Source organism: Rattus rattus, chromosome 1, assembly GCF_011064425.1.
Source record: "Rattus rattus isolate New Zealand chromosome 1, Rrattus_CSIRO_v1, whole genome shotgun sequence".
Taxonomy (NCBI): Eukaryota; Metazoa; Chordata; class Mammalia; order Rodentia; family Muridae; genus Rattus; species Rattus rattus.
In genome coordinates this window covers 8,603,924-8,620,091 of record NC_046154.1, presented here as the reverse complement: position 1 = coordinate 8,620,091, position 16,168 = coordinate 8,603,924, and the positions used below count along the sequence as shown (strand labels likewise).

At 56.2% G+C, this 16,168-nt stretch overlaps 1 protein-coding gene across 3 annotated transcripts in view; it reads right to left on the bottom strand.

The window, feature by feature from the left end:
* Positions 1–16,168, bottom strand: part of Espn (espin) — a 33,035-nt gene that overhangs the window by 1,166 nt on the left and 15,701 nt on the right. The window contains exons 6-15 of one of the 3 annotated variants that reach the window (XM_032893961.1): positions 13,747–13,948; positions 12,602–12,879; positions 11,456–11,497; positions 9,604–9,831; positions 9,321–9,513; positions 8,057–8,083; positions 6,827–6,972; positions 6,488–6,751; positions 1,897–1,976; positions 1,801–1,812 (exon numbers count right to left, since the gene is read on the bottom strand). In XM_032893961.1, coding sequence (XP_032749852.1) covers positions 1,801–1,812; positions 1,897–1,976; positions 6,488–6,751; positions 6,827–6,972; positions 8,057–8,083; positions 9,321–9,513; positions 9,604–9,831; positions 11,456–11,497; positions 12,602–12,879; positions 13,747–13,948 — 1,472 coding nt within the window. Of the gene's footprint in view, positions 1–1,800; positions 1,813–1,896; positions 1,977–6,487; positions 6,973–7,187; positions 7,356–8,056; positions 8,084–9,320; positions 9,514–9,603; positions 9,832–11,455; positions 11,498–12,601; positions 12,880–13,746; positions 13,949–16,168 lie in introns of those variants that run through there. The other 2 variants (XM_032893953.1, XM_032893971.1) reach the window with 2 other exon arrangements.

Genomic DNA, 16,168 nt, shown 5'->3' with positions numbered 1-16,168 from the left:
GGGTCATTAGGTGTCCCCGTGTGAGGATTGAATGTTACAGAGTTCACGGGATCCGTGACAGGAGGCCTGTCATCGGAGACAGGACCTGAATTGTTAGGAAGCTGTCAATCCAAATGCCCAGGGAATAGGGTTGAGGTGCTGGGGGATCTCATTACTGGGGATCAGGCCATCGAGCTACCTAGGGACAGGTGCTCTGAAAGGCCAGAGACTGGGGGTGTAGCTCTCCCGCAGAGTGCTTGCCTGTAATACTCAAGGTTTGATTCCCAACTCTGAAAAAGCAAAAGGGCACATCTGCTGCTCTGTTGTCGTCGGGGTTACCACTAATCATATCTGGTTATGGAACCATCGAAATGTTCAAATTGGCATGCACATGATATTTTGAAAACTAAATTTTGTAAGGAAAGAAATGTGTGTGTGTGTGAGAGAGAGAGAGAGACAGACAGACAGAGACAGAGAGAGAGACAGAGAGGGGGGGTAGTCTTGATGTATTACAGGCTAGCTTCAAGTCTGCTGTGTTGACAAGGTTGACTTTGAACTGACTCTCCTGCATGCTGGAATCACACACTCAGGCCACTACTCTAGGGGTTCTATTTTGGTTCCTTGGTCTTCAATTTCATTTAGTTGACTGTGTGTGGGGTGTCTTGCCTGCATGCATGTCTGCATGCCTGGTGCCTAAGGAGGCCCAAGAGGTCATTGGATTCTTTATAACTGGAGTTACAGGCCATTTTGAGCTGCCCGTGGCTGCTGGGAGTTGAACCTTAGTCCTCTGGAAGAACAGTAAGTGTTTTGAACTGCAGAGCCATCTCTCTAGTCCCATGGCTCCAGCTCTCTGCAATACTAGAGACTGAACCTAGGGCTTCCAGCAAGCTAGGCAAGCACCCTACCAACTGAGCCTCCCCAAGCTCTCATCAGTGACGTTCACACTGAAATGCTGAACATAGTTTCCATACATTGGGCTAGGAGTGTGAAGATTAAACACCTATATCTTCTGAAAAGTTTTCTCCCAGTGTGGCTACTACAAAATCTAAAATTAAATACGTGGGCACACTATCTTTCCATCGGACAGCACCCAGCTAGATTCCTGTGTACCGAGATTAAGCTGAAAGGAACACGTGGATGATGGAGTTTATCGGTCCTGGAACTGTCCTTGGGGCTGGAGAGATGGCTTGGCTGTGAAGATTGTGTACTACTACTCTTCCAGAAAGATTCAAGTTCGATTCCCTGCACCCACACTAGGTGGCTCATAACCACGTGAAACTCCAGCTCCAGGATCTGATACTTCTGACCTCCACAGGCACCTGTGCTCATATGTTCCTACACACACACACACACACACACACACACACACACACACACACTTTAAAAAGAAAAAGGAGCATTGTAGGCTAGGACCAATAAAGGTTGTTGGGGTTTTTTGTTTGTTTTTGTTGTTGTTTTGTTTTTTTAAAGTCACATTTAGGTCAGGTTAACCATGAGGTGACTGTGAACCAAGGACATTCTTAAACTCCTAATCCTCCTGCCTCTACCTACCAAGGGGATTATAGGAGTGTGCTAACACCCACTTGGTGAAATGCTAGGCTACTAGGAGACGGGGTCTAGGTAACTTAAGAATGTAATCAGAGCATTAGAGCTAGGCTTTGAGGGACAGGCGCTAAATAATTAAGGGTCTTGTGTCATCATTGAGAGCTGAAAGGTTATGGGACCATGTCTGAAGTAACAGGCTGGCTGGAGGAGCACGGGAAAGGCCCCTGGGGCTGACTGTGGGAAGAGGTGGCAGGTTTGGGTCAGGACCATGCTTACCGCTTCTGCTCCCTGGAAAGAGAAAGAGACAGGGTTAGATGGCCTCATACCTTCTGAGACAGTCAAGACACGATGCCAAGAGTCTCCTCCACTCACCTCTCCTCCTCCAGCTTCTTCCTAAGAATGTCTCGTCTCCAGGCGGGCAGGCTGGCCAGCCGGGCCTCCTCCTCTTCTTCCTAAAACATGACCACAGCATCAGGACCGGCTTGGCCTGAGGTTCCCAGGTTGGGGGCATGCAAACCCAACACAGGGGATGTGGAGAATTCAGGGACTGCAGACTGTAGATGTGTTTGCAAGGAAAGACCCCCCTTTTTATGATTTCCTATGATGCAATCCCGTAATGGTGCTTGGTGGCAGCCTCTGTAGACGGGGATTCCTGCTCCCTAGTGACCCCAACCAGTTTCCTACAGGTGGAGCCACATACATAGATCAGAGGAGGTAAAAAGGAGGACAGGAAAGTAGTTGGGTCCTGACTTCCCACAAGGCAGGTGCCAAGATGGCCCCAGGCAGATGTAGACTTGTACCACATACTTGGTGAGCTCAGGAAGGCCCAGGCTGCCTCTGTCTCCCCTGTGGAGGACCGGCTGACCCAGACTTGCTCCTTTCTTAGTGGAACAACTATGAAGCTATAATGACATGGGGAGAGGGGTTCCGACACAGCCTATAACAATGTTTTATTCCTTCGATGTTACAGAAGAGAAGGTGGGGGGGGGCTCTGCGCACGTCACACACCACACAGAAGAACATTGCACAGGCCACGGAGGTAGCAAAACCTAGAGATGGAGAGATAGAACCTCAATGCCTCAGGGGACCCAGAGTCCCTTAACTCAGAATGCTTCTGCTGTCTGGCTTCATAGACAGAAATACTGACTCGCCCCCTCCAAGCTCACAAAAGCCTCACTTCCTCCCTCCTAGGGACCTCAAAGGTCCCAAAGAAGCAGACTTCTTGAAAACCTGGTTCTTTCTGATTCTGGCCTCTAGATGTCACACAGGCGTCCAGGCACAAAACTAAACTCTAACTTTGCTGTCAGATGTCAAAGAGTTCTGCCTCTTTCTCCTTCCAAAAGGAGAAGCTCCGGTCAATATAGCGGCAGATGGCCTCATTACTGAATTCGCCCATCTCAGACACCAGCTCCAAGGGCTCTTCAGTAGGGGGTTCTGAACTAGGCAGGGCTGAGGTTGGGGGAGGTGCAGCGGGAGGCAGTGGCGGCAGCACAGGGGTTGGATCCTCTGTTTGGCCCTCTGGCGGGTCCGGTGATGGTACACATTCTTTGGTGGGCTCCTCTCTTTCTTCTTCCTCCTCCCCTTTCATTTTGTCTTTCTCTTCCTCTCTCTTCTCTTCTTCCTCCTCCTCCCCTTTCTTCTCCCTATCTTTCTCTTCCTCTCTCCTCTTCCTCCTCCTCTTTCTTCTCCCTGCCTTTCTCTTCTTCTCTCTTCTCGTCCTCTTCCTTCTCCAGTTTTTCCTTCTCTTCCTCCTTCTCTCCCTCCTGGTCTCGTTCCTCCTCCTCCTCCTCCTCCTCCTCCTCCTCCTCCCTCCTCCTCCTCCTCCTCCTCCTCCTCCTCCTCCTCCGCTTCTTCCTCCTCCTCTTGGGTCTCTTCTGGAGGCTCAGACTCGAGGCTGTCTCCGAAGAATTGGCGCCTGAGGTCTTCAAAGCCATCCTCCCAGCTACGCGTACCGGCCTCCACCTCCTCAAGCACTGCACGGTGGAACTGACGGATAAGCTCCCACGGGTGGCTGCCCAGACGGTCGAACATCTCATAGCACAGCAGGTGGCGGAATTTCCGTTCCTCTCGGCTCAGGCCCATCTCCAGCAGCTGGAAGTAGCCGAGCATGAAAAGATCCAGAGTGAGACTGTCGTAGTTCCGCGGAGTGCCGCCGTCGAGTGGTGGCAGGAAGTGCTCGGGCCAGTACAGACCGTGTGTAAGCTCCCTGGGTGCCTGGCGTGATGGCACCTGCCTTAGAAGGCTCCTCCAGTGGCCCAGCAGTTTGCCCACCACCTGTCGCTGCTTTAGCAGCTGTAGCAGCCGCTCTTCAGGGCCACGGTTAGGGTCCTCATCAGCTGTTGGCTGCTGGAGAATGTCTTCTGCTTCTGGGAGGGGACCGGCGCCGGAGGCCACCACCCGGGGCAGCAATCTGCGCAGGCGCGCTTGGGCATGACGCCCAGGTCCTTGGAAGGTCCACTTGCGCCAGTGCTCCAGGAAGAGGTAGACGATGCGCTCCTTGCGCATGTCGATGTAATCCTGGACGCCAGACAGCTCGGTGGAGAGCGGCGGCCTGCTAGCTAACTGCTCAGGCTCCGGAAGAGCTTCCTCATGATGCCATGGTTCCGATGAGTCCAGAGTGTCCAAGGGCTCCTCTGCAGCCCACAGGCCATTAGCGATGGTGGCTCTCTGTTCACTGGAACCAAGTGCCACGTAATCCTCCTCGAGGATGGGCTCCCGGTCCGGGGTACTGGTGGGCTGAGGGAGTTGGCGGCGCAGGCTATGTGCGGGCGCTGCGCCCTGGGTGCGCCGTTCATACGCGGCGCGGAGGTCCTGCACCGAGACGCCACATTCGAGGATCTCCCGTGCCACGGCTTCCCGGCACCAGCTGAGCGAATGGGAACGTCCCAAACAGAGTGGTCCAGGCCTTGAGGGTGCGTCTGGCAGCGGCGCCAGCGGTTGGCCAGTGTCTGCAGCTAGCAGTTCCGCCAGATGCGCCGGCCGGCCGCCCAGAGTGGCCAGCAGCGTGGCCATGCTCTTGAGCAGCGTAGAGATCTTGCTGCACCAGGCAGGCAGGTTGGCCGCGCGGCCATGCATGCGGCGTGGGTTGACCGTGAAGCGTGGTGCTGACAAGGCGGCAGAAATCGGTAGCAGCTGCTCCAACTCCAGTTCTAGCTGCTCCAAGCGGGCCTCCAGTTTCTTTGCCTTGTGCAGCACCTGCAGGTTCTCAATTTGCTGTTCGATGCGGAGGATGTCTGCCTCAGTCATGAGTTCGCCAAAAGGCCCCAGGATGGCGTTGTGTTCGTGAGAGTATCTCCAGCCCTCCGGGGGGTAGCAACAGGAGCTGGCCGCGGTTAGCTAATGCGGGGAAGACAAAAGAGGGGAGGGGCGGGTCTCCCTCTGGCCCAGCTCCCGCAGCAGAGCCGGCGACCTTTTGCTAGTCCTGGGTGGTGTAATGGCTCCGTTGGGCTGCGTTTGCAAGGACTGGCCGCCTGGCTGGCGGGGAGAGTGTACTGCAGTAAGGCTTCGGCTCCCGACTCTGAGCAGTGGTCACTTTGGTTGCTGGTAGAGGGCACCGGATGGGGCTGCGGTGCTGCCTGAGGCAGGGAAAGCAGGCCTGAAGACCAGGTCTCCATGCCTGGCTCGGTCGCTCATTACACCACCCAAAGAACACGCGAAAGGCGTTGAAGCTGAGAGAGGCACAGAGGCCTTGCCTAACTGATCTACAGCATAGTATTTCCAAGCCGGACTCTAGCGCTCTTCTCCTGTCACCAGGTCACAGAGCCTTTCTCAGGCTTTCTGTGGTCCAGGGCCAGCCTAGTCAGTCCATGGTCAATGCCCGGATGAAAGCCTCCCCCCTCTGTCTCTGCCTCTCTCTGTCTCTCTCTCCCTCCCTCTCTTCCCCATCTCTCCCTTACCCCCCCACTCCACTCTTACAGAGACTAAAAGTTACAGTCGACCCCACTTCCCCAACAAACTGCCCCCCACGCCCCCAGCATGCTCAGGGGCCTAATCCAAACCTGTCAGCTATCCCAAACCTGTATCCTGACTCACCCTTGTCACCCCACACTCCAACAACACCCCAGAGACACATCCGCTGTGACTTCCTGACCAACCCATCCTTCCTGCCACCTTCCTCCTCACCCCACACTCTCCCTAATCTGCTCTTGTGTGTCTCCCATTCCCATCTCACCCTGGGCTACTACACCACCAACCTCTACCCTGTCACCACCCCTGACCCATAACTGTCAACTGGTTGAGTGGTGCCTCAGTCTGCTGTGTCCCTGATCAACCCAGTGTCTCATAAAGCTCAATTGTCTGTGACCCCAAGTTGACCCTCTCATATCTTAGGGACACTTACTTGCTTGTACACATACATACACACACACACACACACACACACACACACACACACACACACCCCTCCACAGCAACCTTGATAGTAGACTTTGGTACATCCATTGTGAACCCTCAGAGGACACAACCTTGGTACAGTACATGGCCGTCAGGGAACATTTGTTGGATGACCAAATCATCTTACAGATGTGGGGATTAAGATGGAGCAAATCTCAGCGGCAGCAGCAGCTGGAGAGTGACCTTGTCAGGACGGAGCTCAAGTCAATCTGGATGCAAAGAAGGCCTCTTTGGACCACTCCGTGTGGATCCACTCAGGACATTGTCAGAAATGCAGAATCTCAGTCTTTGACCCCAAACACACACTATACTCTTTTTAACACGGCCCCTAGTGACCGGAAGGCACGTTAGAGTTTGATAAACACTGACAGCTCGCTCCCAAGGGACCGATAAAGGTAGGAGGACTGAGACCAGTATATATGCAGGGTAGCCTATATTCCTGCTTTTCTCCAAGGTTAATGGGCTTTGCTGGAGGTCAAAGGGTCCACAAAGGATGACAGGTGACCTGGGAAACAGGCTGTAGGCTTAGTGTGCAGACCCCAGGGCTTTCTAGGAAGCCCTGCCCACCCACCTTCCTCCGCTGCTCCTCTTCCTCCTGCATTTTCTGCTGCAGCTTCCGGACCATCACCTGGCGCTTCCATTCCGGGATGGGCCGGCCCTGCTCATCAAGTGTGGGGATGAGGGCCTCCACATCCAGATGCACTCCTGGTGCTAGGGTGGCAGGTGGTGCCGGTACTATGCTGCCATTGAGCAGTGCCTGAGGCCCAGAGGCTGGTGGGGTGGGGCTCCGGGCCCGAGATGGCGCAGTTGACACCCCAGGCTGTGATGACTCAGGCTGCCGGGAGAAGCGGTAGGGCTGAGCACTGGGCAGGCACTGGGAGCCCGGGCGGGGCACCCGTCCAGTGCCTACCTGGGAGGCTGGTTGCCCGCTGCCTGAGAACACTGTTGTCAGCCCCTTGCTCTGCGGTGTTGGTTTCAGACTCTTGCCTGCTTTTATTTCAGCCAGCAACTCCGAGTTGTCACCCGTTGGGGACATCATGTTGAAAGATTTGGTGCCTGCCCACAGGAGAAGAAGCACTCAGTGGAGGGAAGGGTACCATTCGTATTTCCCTCCTGCCCCCAAGGCCCCCTCTCCAAGCCAGATGGGTGGGGCCCACCTTTGGGCCCAGAGGAAGCTCTCCGGATCCTGGAATATCAAAAGTAGCTTCCGGGGCCCCCAAAGGTGGGCCGTCAGTTCCCAGTCCATGGTGACCCCACCAGGTCTTACTCACTGGGCATTCGGCCCCCACGTAGAGGCCCCTGGGAGTTCATGGCGGCTCTCGGGCCAGCCCTGGGGACTCCAGCAGATGTCTGCCCACCATCGACTGCCCAGCTCCAGAGCTCAGACCCAGCTAGCCACCCAACCTTTGTCCCAGGTTTCTTGGCTCAGCCCCACTAGGGCGGAGTCTCCCTACGGCTCTCTCCCTTCATCAGCAAAGCCAGTGACCCTTGGACTGAGCCAGCTGGAGCCTTCAAGGCCATAAGACTCAGGACTCTGGAGTGCCAGTGCCACCCAGCTGGACCCTCCCTGGCCCCACACCCACAGACAGACAGCAGACATACTGACTGCAAGCGGAGCATACATTTATGGCAAAGCACCGCATGGCCCTAGGGGACCTTGGAAGGAGGAGCTTACTGAGGACATGGGAGAGGGCACAGGAAGAAGGGCAAGGCCAAAGGCATGCAAATACCTGGGCAGAGTTTGCATTTTCCAGCAGGGCTGGCGGAGGTGGATGGATGGTGGAGGAGTACTTGGGGAGGGAAGGCTTTGGCCCCCAAGATCTGGGCAGGAATAAAGTTATACTAGAGGCCATTAGATACCAGGGCTGGTGAACCAGAACACATCCCAAAGAGAAGGATAGCCAGCCGCTGGCCAGTTCGTTCACTTAAGCAAAACCGGAAGCCAGACACTAGATGCTGTGATGCTGTGGGTGGATGTTCGGGGGTATCAGGTACTCTCACCTGCTGGCCCCTAGCAAGCCCTTTCCTCAGTCCCAGGCCCATCTGCCTCATTTTTCTGGGCAAGCCACCTCCCCCAGCCCACGCCTCAGCCTCAGCCTCGAGCCCGCCAGCCAGCCAGCCAGCCGGCGCAGCTACTCACTCTTCCTGTGTCTCAGGACTCTCACTTCTAGGAACGGAGAGGAGAGAATTGACAGAGAAGTTAGAGGAAGGGGGGGGGGGGCTGGGGTGAATCAGGGACAGCAAGAGGGCCAGGGAGGGCAAAGGGGGGAGAAGAGGGGTGGAGCTCTCCTGCCCTTGTGACCCTGGCTCAGGCCACTCTGGGGCCCCACAAGGGTGGTCCATCCAGACCTCTAAGGGAGGCCATCTTGTCATTGGGGTTGGCTGGAGCAGACAGAGTCTATTTTCCTTTTGTCCCTAGTATGGTCTGTAGAGGAAGGAGAGTTCTGTCAAGTTGGGGATAGACTGAGGAGGGTTTTCCAGAGGCTCAGCCAGGAGCCGGCATGTTACCACAGACTCCATAGGAGCTGCTCTGGGCTGGGTCAAAGAAATGAAGCTTGGGTTGGAACTACCGAGCATGGTTTCCGCACGGTGCCCTGCCGCACTGGGATGCAGCGTCCAGCAATCCAGGTCTCCTGAGAGATGCGAAGCCCCTGAGGTAGAGAGTGTGTCTGGCGTGCTCAAGGGGCGCCCTGGTTTGTCCTTCACAATCACCATCACCACACACACACACACACACACACACACACACACACACACACACACACACACACACACACACACACAGCTAAGGAAAGGAAATTGTGATAGGTTGCTGGGACTTGGTCTTCTTAGCCAAGCACAGCTGATCAGTAAGAGTTCGGTCAAGGCTGAGAAAAGCACAGGGGGTGGGGTTGGGGATTTAGCTCAGTGGTAGAGCGCTTGCCTAGGAAGCGCAAGGCCCTGGGTTCGGTGCCCAGCTCAGAAAAAAAGAACCAAAAAAAAAAAAAAGAAAAGAAAAGAAAAGAAAAGCACAGGGGGGTGTGCTAAGCTCGAAGGAACAAGAGTTGGAGGTCGGAAAGTTGGAGACTAGATGCAGGGTACAGGAAGAAAGGAGCACTCAGTCCCTCCCGCAGGTTGCTCAGAAACATCAGCCACCAGAGCCCCGAGGCTCTCCCTAGCTCAAAAAGAGAAAGCCCAAAGAGGGCAGGTGCCTCGCCAAAAGCCACACTCAGCCCAGTCCTGCCGTGGGACGGAAGCAACTCAAAACTTTTCCTCCCCTTATCATGTACAGGGTAGGGTCTGGAAAAAAAAAAAGAGTCCGGAAGAAGGACCAGGGACGTCGCAGCTGGGGAGGGGGCGGTCTCTAGTTTCCCTCCCCCTTTGCAGCTGGCGCCGCCCCCACCCCGCATCCCGCCCCTACTCACTGCCAGTAGAAGACGAGGAACGCCGCTGTCCGCAGGCTGCGCCCGCGCCCTCGATGGGCAGAGGTGGGGCGGGTGGCGGCGAACTCAGGGCCTCGGGCAGGGGCGGCGGCGGCGGTGGCGGCGGCAGCTCCCTGGATGCTTTGGAGTCCGCGGAGCAGCCGTTGTGCACGTGGTTCCCGGGGAGCAGCGCTGCCTGCGGGGGAGCAGAGGGGCCAGAGAGTGAGGAGTGTGAGACAGGGTTCGATCCCGTGCAGCCCGCAGGTGCGGGCTGGTGGACACGCACCTCCTCGCTGTGGGCCATGCCCGGGCGTGCGGCCAGCGGCTCCCCCGGGCTGCGGCCCAGCTGGCGGTAGTAGTCCCCCGTGCTGGGCTGTTTACTGAATGAGCGCTGTTTGCGGTCGGAGTCCTGCCTGCGCAGTCCGGTGTTGTGCCTGAGCAGCAGCTCCGAATCCTGCCTGAGCAGCCCGGAATCCTGCCTGCGTAGCCCCAAGTAGCCGTCGCCGGAGCTCGGCTGAGGGAAGACAGTGGCGGATGATGCTCTTGGCCCGGATGCCCCCTGCGTCTTCCTCCCCGCTCTTTGCCTGGGGGGCTCGTGGCCAGGGGCCGTCGGGGGGCGCAGCTGGCCGCGTCCCTGGGCCCCCCAGTTCTCCGTGCAGGATGGGGCAGGGGGCGAGAGGACCTTGGCGAAAGGGATGGCTGACAGGGAGGGGTCTGGGTTAGGGCCAAGGGCACAGGGGCCCTTACTGAGGCCAGAAGGGGCGGACCCAAGGGCGGGGTGGCCCAGCCTGGACGCCAGGGGGAGCCTGCCCTGGAACAGTTCCCACTTAGCCCGCCCCGAGGGCTCGGCTGCGCCCTACTAGCTGCTCCACCAGCCGCTGGTGAGCGCACGAGGAGCTTAGAAGGCTTTCTGTCGGGGGTCGCGGCCTGGAGGGGCCCCTGTCTAGAGCTGGTACCCAGGGTCGCTTCTGCTTGTTCATGGGGCCCACAGCCTAGGGCTGCTCCTACCTGCGACTGTTCCGGTGGCCCCCGCTGTGCACCTGGCGGCGGGGGCAGCACGGACCCGACACCTGCGTTACCTGATCCTTCCTCTCAGGTTACAGCCCGGCCCGCACGCAGCCCGCCTATGAGCTCAGTCGGCCTGACATCACCCAGGGTCCGCCAATCCCAGGCTTAACCCCTAAGCAGGCAGGGATGTCACGGAGCCCCACTGCACTGCCACCAGCCAGGGGCGGCTCCGCCCCCTGCACTTCGTTTCCCACTAGTCCCCAGTACCCTACCTTCATCCTCCCCGCCCTCAGCCATTTGCCCGGACCGCAAGAAGGCCTTGACCTCGGACAGTGAAACTACTCATTTTTGTCCACCCACCCCTCCATTCCAGGTCGCGCCCTGGCCTTTCCCTCCCGAATCTGGAACCCATCGCTATCCATGTAAACGACACCACACCGGGGCCCAGGCCTCAAGTTTCAAGTGTGGCCGGGTGGGCTCGGGTGACAAAACTACTCGCTCCGTTGCTCCCCGCTAAGGTCTGCACTGGGCGAGGGAGAAGAGGTGGTGTGGCCAAAGACCAAATGACCAGGTGGGGGCTGTCCCTGACCCAGACTCATGCTCGTGCATCTCTGTTGTGGTCTCAGACCCCCGTCCCCACTGGAAAAGGTTCACGTGACAGGAAACACGACACGCCGGATTTGTTTTCTGGGTCAGCCAGCCCCTTCACTAGAACCACAGAGGTGTACAGCCCTCAACCCAGTTCTAACCGACAGTTTAGTCACCCATGCCTGAGGGGGCAAGGGACGGCAAGTGCACACAAAGGGCCCTTTGTGGAGCCTATTAGCGCCTGCACTTCTGCACGAACACACCACAGAGGGGCATGGGGAAGTCCTGGCACTCAGGCCCAGTGAAGGGGAGTGGGCAGGGTTTGGGGGCAAGTCCCATATGCTGTACCAGGCTTTAAAAGCAGGACGGCTTCCACCATTCTACAATTTCTGTCCGGCTTTCTTTCTCCCCTCCAGATTTGGAAAAAAAAAAAATTAAGAGAACTTGGTACACGGAAGGGCAGTAAAAGGATGGTGTGGAGTCCCTGTGAAGGCTGCCCCTCCCAGGCCGCCTCCGCCCCATGACCTTGTGACCTGGCTCACCTGTGCAAACTGATAGTTCGGCTCCACCTTGGGGTGGCATGCCTTGGGCTGGGGAGAGAATTGCAAGGTCTGGGCTCTGGCAAGACTTGATGGGTTTGCCACCCTACACCTGGCCACCTGTAGTCATGAGTTGCCCCCTCATCTCTCCCTCTGATGACCCTGCTCTCACGTCTGACCCTCCTCTGCTCCCTAGCAAAAGTCCAAAGGCCTTAGGTGTTCTGATCTCTCACACTGATCTACCCCTTCCAAAGGGTTTCCTTCTCCTTACATAGATGCTCCTCTTCCGCCCACCCAGGGGTTACGGAGTGGGAGGGGAGTTAGCATTGGAGAAAACCTTTTTCCTACCCTGGGGAAAGGAAGGGCTAGCCTCAGCCTCTACTCCCCTAGCCACCCTGCCAGCAGCAGATAGCAGACTCCTCTAGTGCTCAACGTCGTCACCCACTGTCTGGCCCTCACCTTCACCCATCACATTAATCAATCTTCCAGAGTGCCTCACCCAAGGAAGAAACTTGAAGCATCACTCTCCTTACCTTCTGTTCGTGCACCACCACAGCCTGGCTCAAGTGTCCTTCTTACTGTGCTCTTCTCTGCCTGAGCCCTGTCCTGGAAGTGTTCACCACATCTGAATGCCTTTTCTGCTAACTCCACGATGGCCCTGACACTCTGTGGTGGGCGTGGCACAGCTCCTCACTGGGCCTGACTAACTGGATCTGTGTTCTTTCAACCTCAACTCCTCATAAGAATGATGACTCTGGGGCTGGAGAGATGGCTCAGTGGTTGGGAGCTCCGACTGCTCTTCCAGAGGTCCTGAGTTCAAATCCCAGCAACCACATGGTGGCTCACAGCCATCTGTAATGGGATCTAATGCCCTCTTCTGGTATGTCTGAAGACAGCTACAGTGTACTTATATATAATGAATAAATCTTAAAAAAAAAAAAAAAAGAATGGTGACTCTGTCCCCGACACCATCTCCAACCGTCAGCCCTGAGTTCTCAGGGACCTTGCTAGGACCCTCAGCTCTCAAGCTTGCCCTGAGCCCAGGAAGCCCCATTTATGACCGCAAGTCAGCCAGGCCAGCTCCCCATTGGCCCAGTGCCCAGTCCATCCAGACTTCCTGCTAGCCACCAGGGCCAACATTCTACCTACCTCCCTTCTGAGGGAGTCCACCTCCACGTGGCGGAGTTTGTTCTTGGTCTGCATGTAAATGTTATCCAAATGCAGCCCCACAGGGGGATTGGGAGCTGGGTAGCCTGGTGGAGGTGGGGGCAGCTGTGTGCCTGGGGGTGGTGGTGGTGGAGGGAAGCTTGGTGGTGGCGGTGGTGGTGGTGACAGTAGGGATGAAGGCTTCCCTTGCTTGCTCCGAGGCTCTGGGTTCAGCATGTCCATGTAGCTCTGTAAGTCTGAGGATCTGGTACCTGGAACCCATCGGGTGGCGAGGCAGAAGAACAGACAGAAGTTTGCTGAGCCTACCCAAGACCCAAGCTGTCTCAGCTGCAAACAGTTTATCCAGTGGCAGCCTATTAGCTTGGTGTGGCTTGCTGTGGCCTCCACAGTAGGCAGGAGGGTGATGCTGTTGGGTTTCAAGGGGACACTTTAGGAAGTTTTGGGTTCCAGGGTCCCAGTGGAGGAGGACTGCTTGGCAGGGGTCTGGCAGGACCGGGAGTCAGGATGGCTACACTCAGTCAGTTCTGCAGGCCACCTGGTGGTGGGAAGCAGACACTGCAGGCGGTGGGACTGCTGTTCAGGGTGTGGTCAATGCGTACACTTAGGGCTGGCGCTGTGTGAGGATTTTTGTTATGTGTGTCTTTAACCCTGTGTTTACGTGTGTCTGTTTTGGACTGGGTGACTTTGGGTGTGGGTGTCCATGTTTGTCATGGGGAACCAGAGGGCTTCCGTCTGTGATCTAGGTGTATGTACGGGTATTACCTGCATAAGTATGCGTGTGTGCTTGTGTTGATCACTGAGTCATGTGTTGGGCCTGTGCGGGGTTTTGTGGCAGGGAGCATAACTCACACGTGTCCCCTCTCCATGTTAAGACATTGACTGGGGGGCTGGAGAGACTGACTGCTCTTCCAGAGGTCCTGAGTTCAATTCCCAGCAACCACATGGTGGCTCACAACCATCCGTAATGGGGTCTGATGCCCTCCTCTGGTGTGTCTGAAGACAGCTACAGTGTACTCGCATGCATAAAATAGATAAATCTTTTTTAAAAAAAGACATTAACTGGCACAGACAGACAGAATGGCCCCGTGCTTCGATTTGTGTCTCCACTCTTCCTACCATCCACTCACCTCGAATAGAGCGCTGACCCTTGCTGCTGGAATAGCTGGAGGAGCAGGAGTCATAGTTGGAGAGGGTGCTGGTGGGTGAGCCAAGGTCAAAGTTTGGCGGCTGGACCGACATGGTGGTGTTGGGTGAAGACATGCCTGAGTCCGGCTGCTTTGCCTCCAGGTCCATGGATGGATCCCGGGACAGGACTCGGTGTTCCAAGCTCTGAGGGAAAAGGAGGGAAGTTTTGGGCTCCAGGGTCCTGTGGGGATAACCTCCAGGACTCCTATCATGAACCCTCACTGAGCAGCCTGCCTAGACACTTCCTGGTTTAGGGCACCATTTCTGCATGTTCTTAGAACAGGAGTCAAGAGCAGAAGCTCCCAGTTGTACCACATCAGGCCTCAGAGAATCTCCCACCTAGCTCTCCTCATGCTCAGGAAAGTGGACACATGGATCCCGATGTTCAGGACCCTTGGGAAGGAGGGTCTAGCCTGTACCCCAAAGGAATGCAGCCCTGCACCTGCCTCTCCCCTCTAATCAGAAGGCAGAAGGCCTTGGCTCCTATGCATCTGTGGGCAAAGGACCCTGGGGGCTGTACTGCAGGAAGAGGAAGAATATACTCGACTGACTTCCACTGCCTGGCTGCAACCTAACTTCCTTGACCTACCAGCTGCCTACCTAGAGCCAGTGCACCTCCTGATGGTGCTGGGAGGAAAGGCTGAGCCCTAGATGGGATGTGCTAGCCCAGGCTGTCACCTTCCTCCCACCGGCTGGGCCTCTGAGTGCAGGCCTGCCCCTCCCGCTCGCTCAGAGCAGGTCAGGGCGAGGGGCCAACTTACATTACCCATGATGTCCCTGCTACCGGCAAGCCTGCTCCTCCTCCTCCTCTGTAGCCTCCTGCCCAAGGATACTCCTCCCTGCCCCTTGCCCCTCCCTGCCTGAGAAGTGTCACAGGCCCCCTGGGAGAGGGGAGCAGGCTGGCACCAGGTAACGGATCAGCAGCCCTGCTTATTGGCTCTGTAATTAGTGTTTGCCTTTTCTGGGCCAGCTACCTCGGTGACTTGGATCTGTCATTGCTGCTGCCGGGCCTGCCTGGGCAAGGGGGGCAAATCCTGCTGCCTACCCCGTTCACTTCAAGGAGTCCAGGCCCTGTTGCCTACCTTGTGAAGGAAAGTGGGACCCCAGAAGATGGCTTGGCATGGCAGGGAGAGACAACCTGCAGGTGCTTTTTTCTTGACGGGCACTAGGTGGCAGCATTGAGACCCAGCCTTGACTTCCGTAGGCTACAGAGGCTGGGACGCGGGGCACACACAGGCTTTGCAGCCTGGAACAAAATCTTTAGTTTCCCGTCCTCTACTGTGCCATGGGATTATGAGCATTATGTATTGGTATTTTCTGCGCCTGAGTTGTAAGTGCCCGTCCGTTAGTGGGAATAGCGGTATTTGCAAAGGTGTTGAAAACTGGTGACAGACCACCGTGTGGCACCTAGCACATGCCTTAATTGTGAAGTGCCAATCAAACGGCAAAGATGGACTAGGTCACACCTGTGGCGCACAGGCCAGAGAGCCTACCAGCGTCAGAATTCAACAGTGGCTTATGGCTGAGTCAGCATCAGAAACTGGAGCCCAGTAGGCTCTCAGGAGGTGCTGGAGGGTCGCAGGGGTGGGGGGGGGAGTGGCACTGGGGCTACACACGTGCAGCCTGAGAACAAAGATACTCAGTACTACTGGTCCAGATAGAGACCTCTCAGCATCCACCCCCCTGTACTCCCCATGATGAGGCTGTTCGCTCCTTTACTCTGGGAGGCCCTCTCTGGAAGTTCATTTCCTAGCCTTTCAGCCTGCTTGACCCCTAGGCTCTACTGTACTGTTCCGATCCCCAACCAGGATCACCTCCTCATGCTAGCAAACAGAGCAAGCCCATTTGGCCTTCTCTCCTCCATCTTTTCTCATGGCTGGGCTAGACGCTGGAGATAGCATCCCTCTGACGGGGGCTATGAGACCCATCCTTTCCCTCTTCCTCTGCTGCCCCAAAGTGGGCATTGAATTATCTAGGACAGGGCCCTGGACTTGGGGAGACCCACACCTGAGCCTGAGTCTTACCGGGTCATCTTGTGGCTTTGTAAAGTACATAATAAAAACAATTTACAAGCATATATCCTTTTCTGGTTATGAGTTAACTACAAAGTGAGCAGATGTGTACTAGTCAAGACAGGTGGCTCCTGTCAGGGGCTACTGTACGTAGCTGTAATCCTAGCTATTTAGAAGGCTGCAGAGGAGAGGCACAAGTTTAAAGCCAGCCTGGGCAAATTAGCAGCACCTTACTTATCTCAAAGTCAGTTTAAAAGGCAGATGGAGAGAAACCTGGAAATGTAGCTTAATGGTGCATCACTTGCCTAGCACTCCCAAGGCCCTAGGTTCAACCCTCAGCACTGAAGCAGAG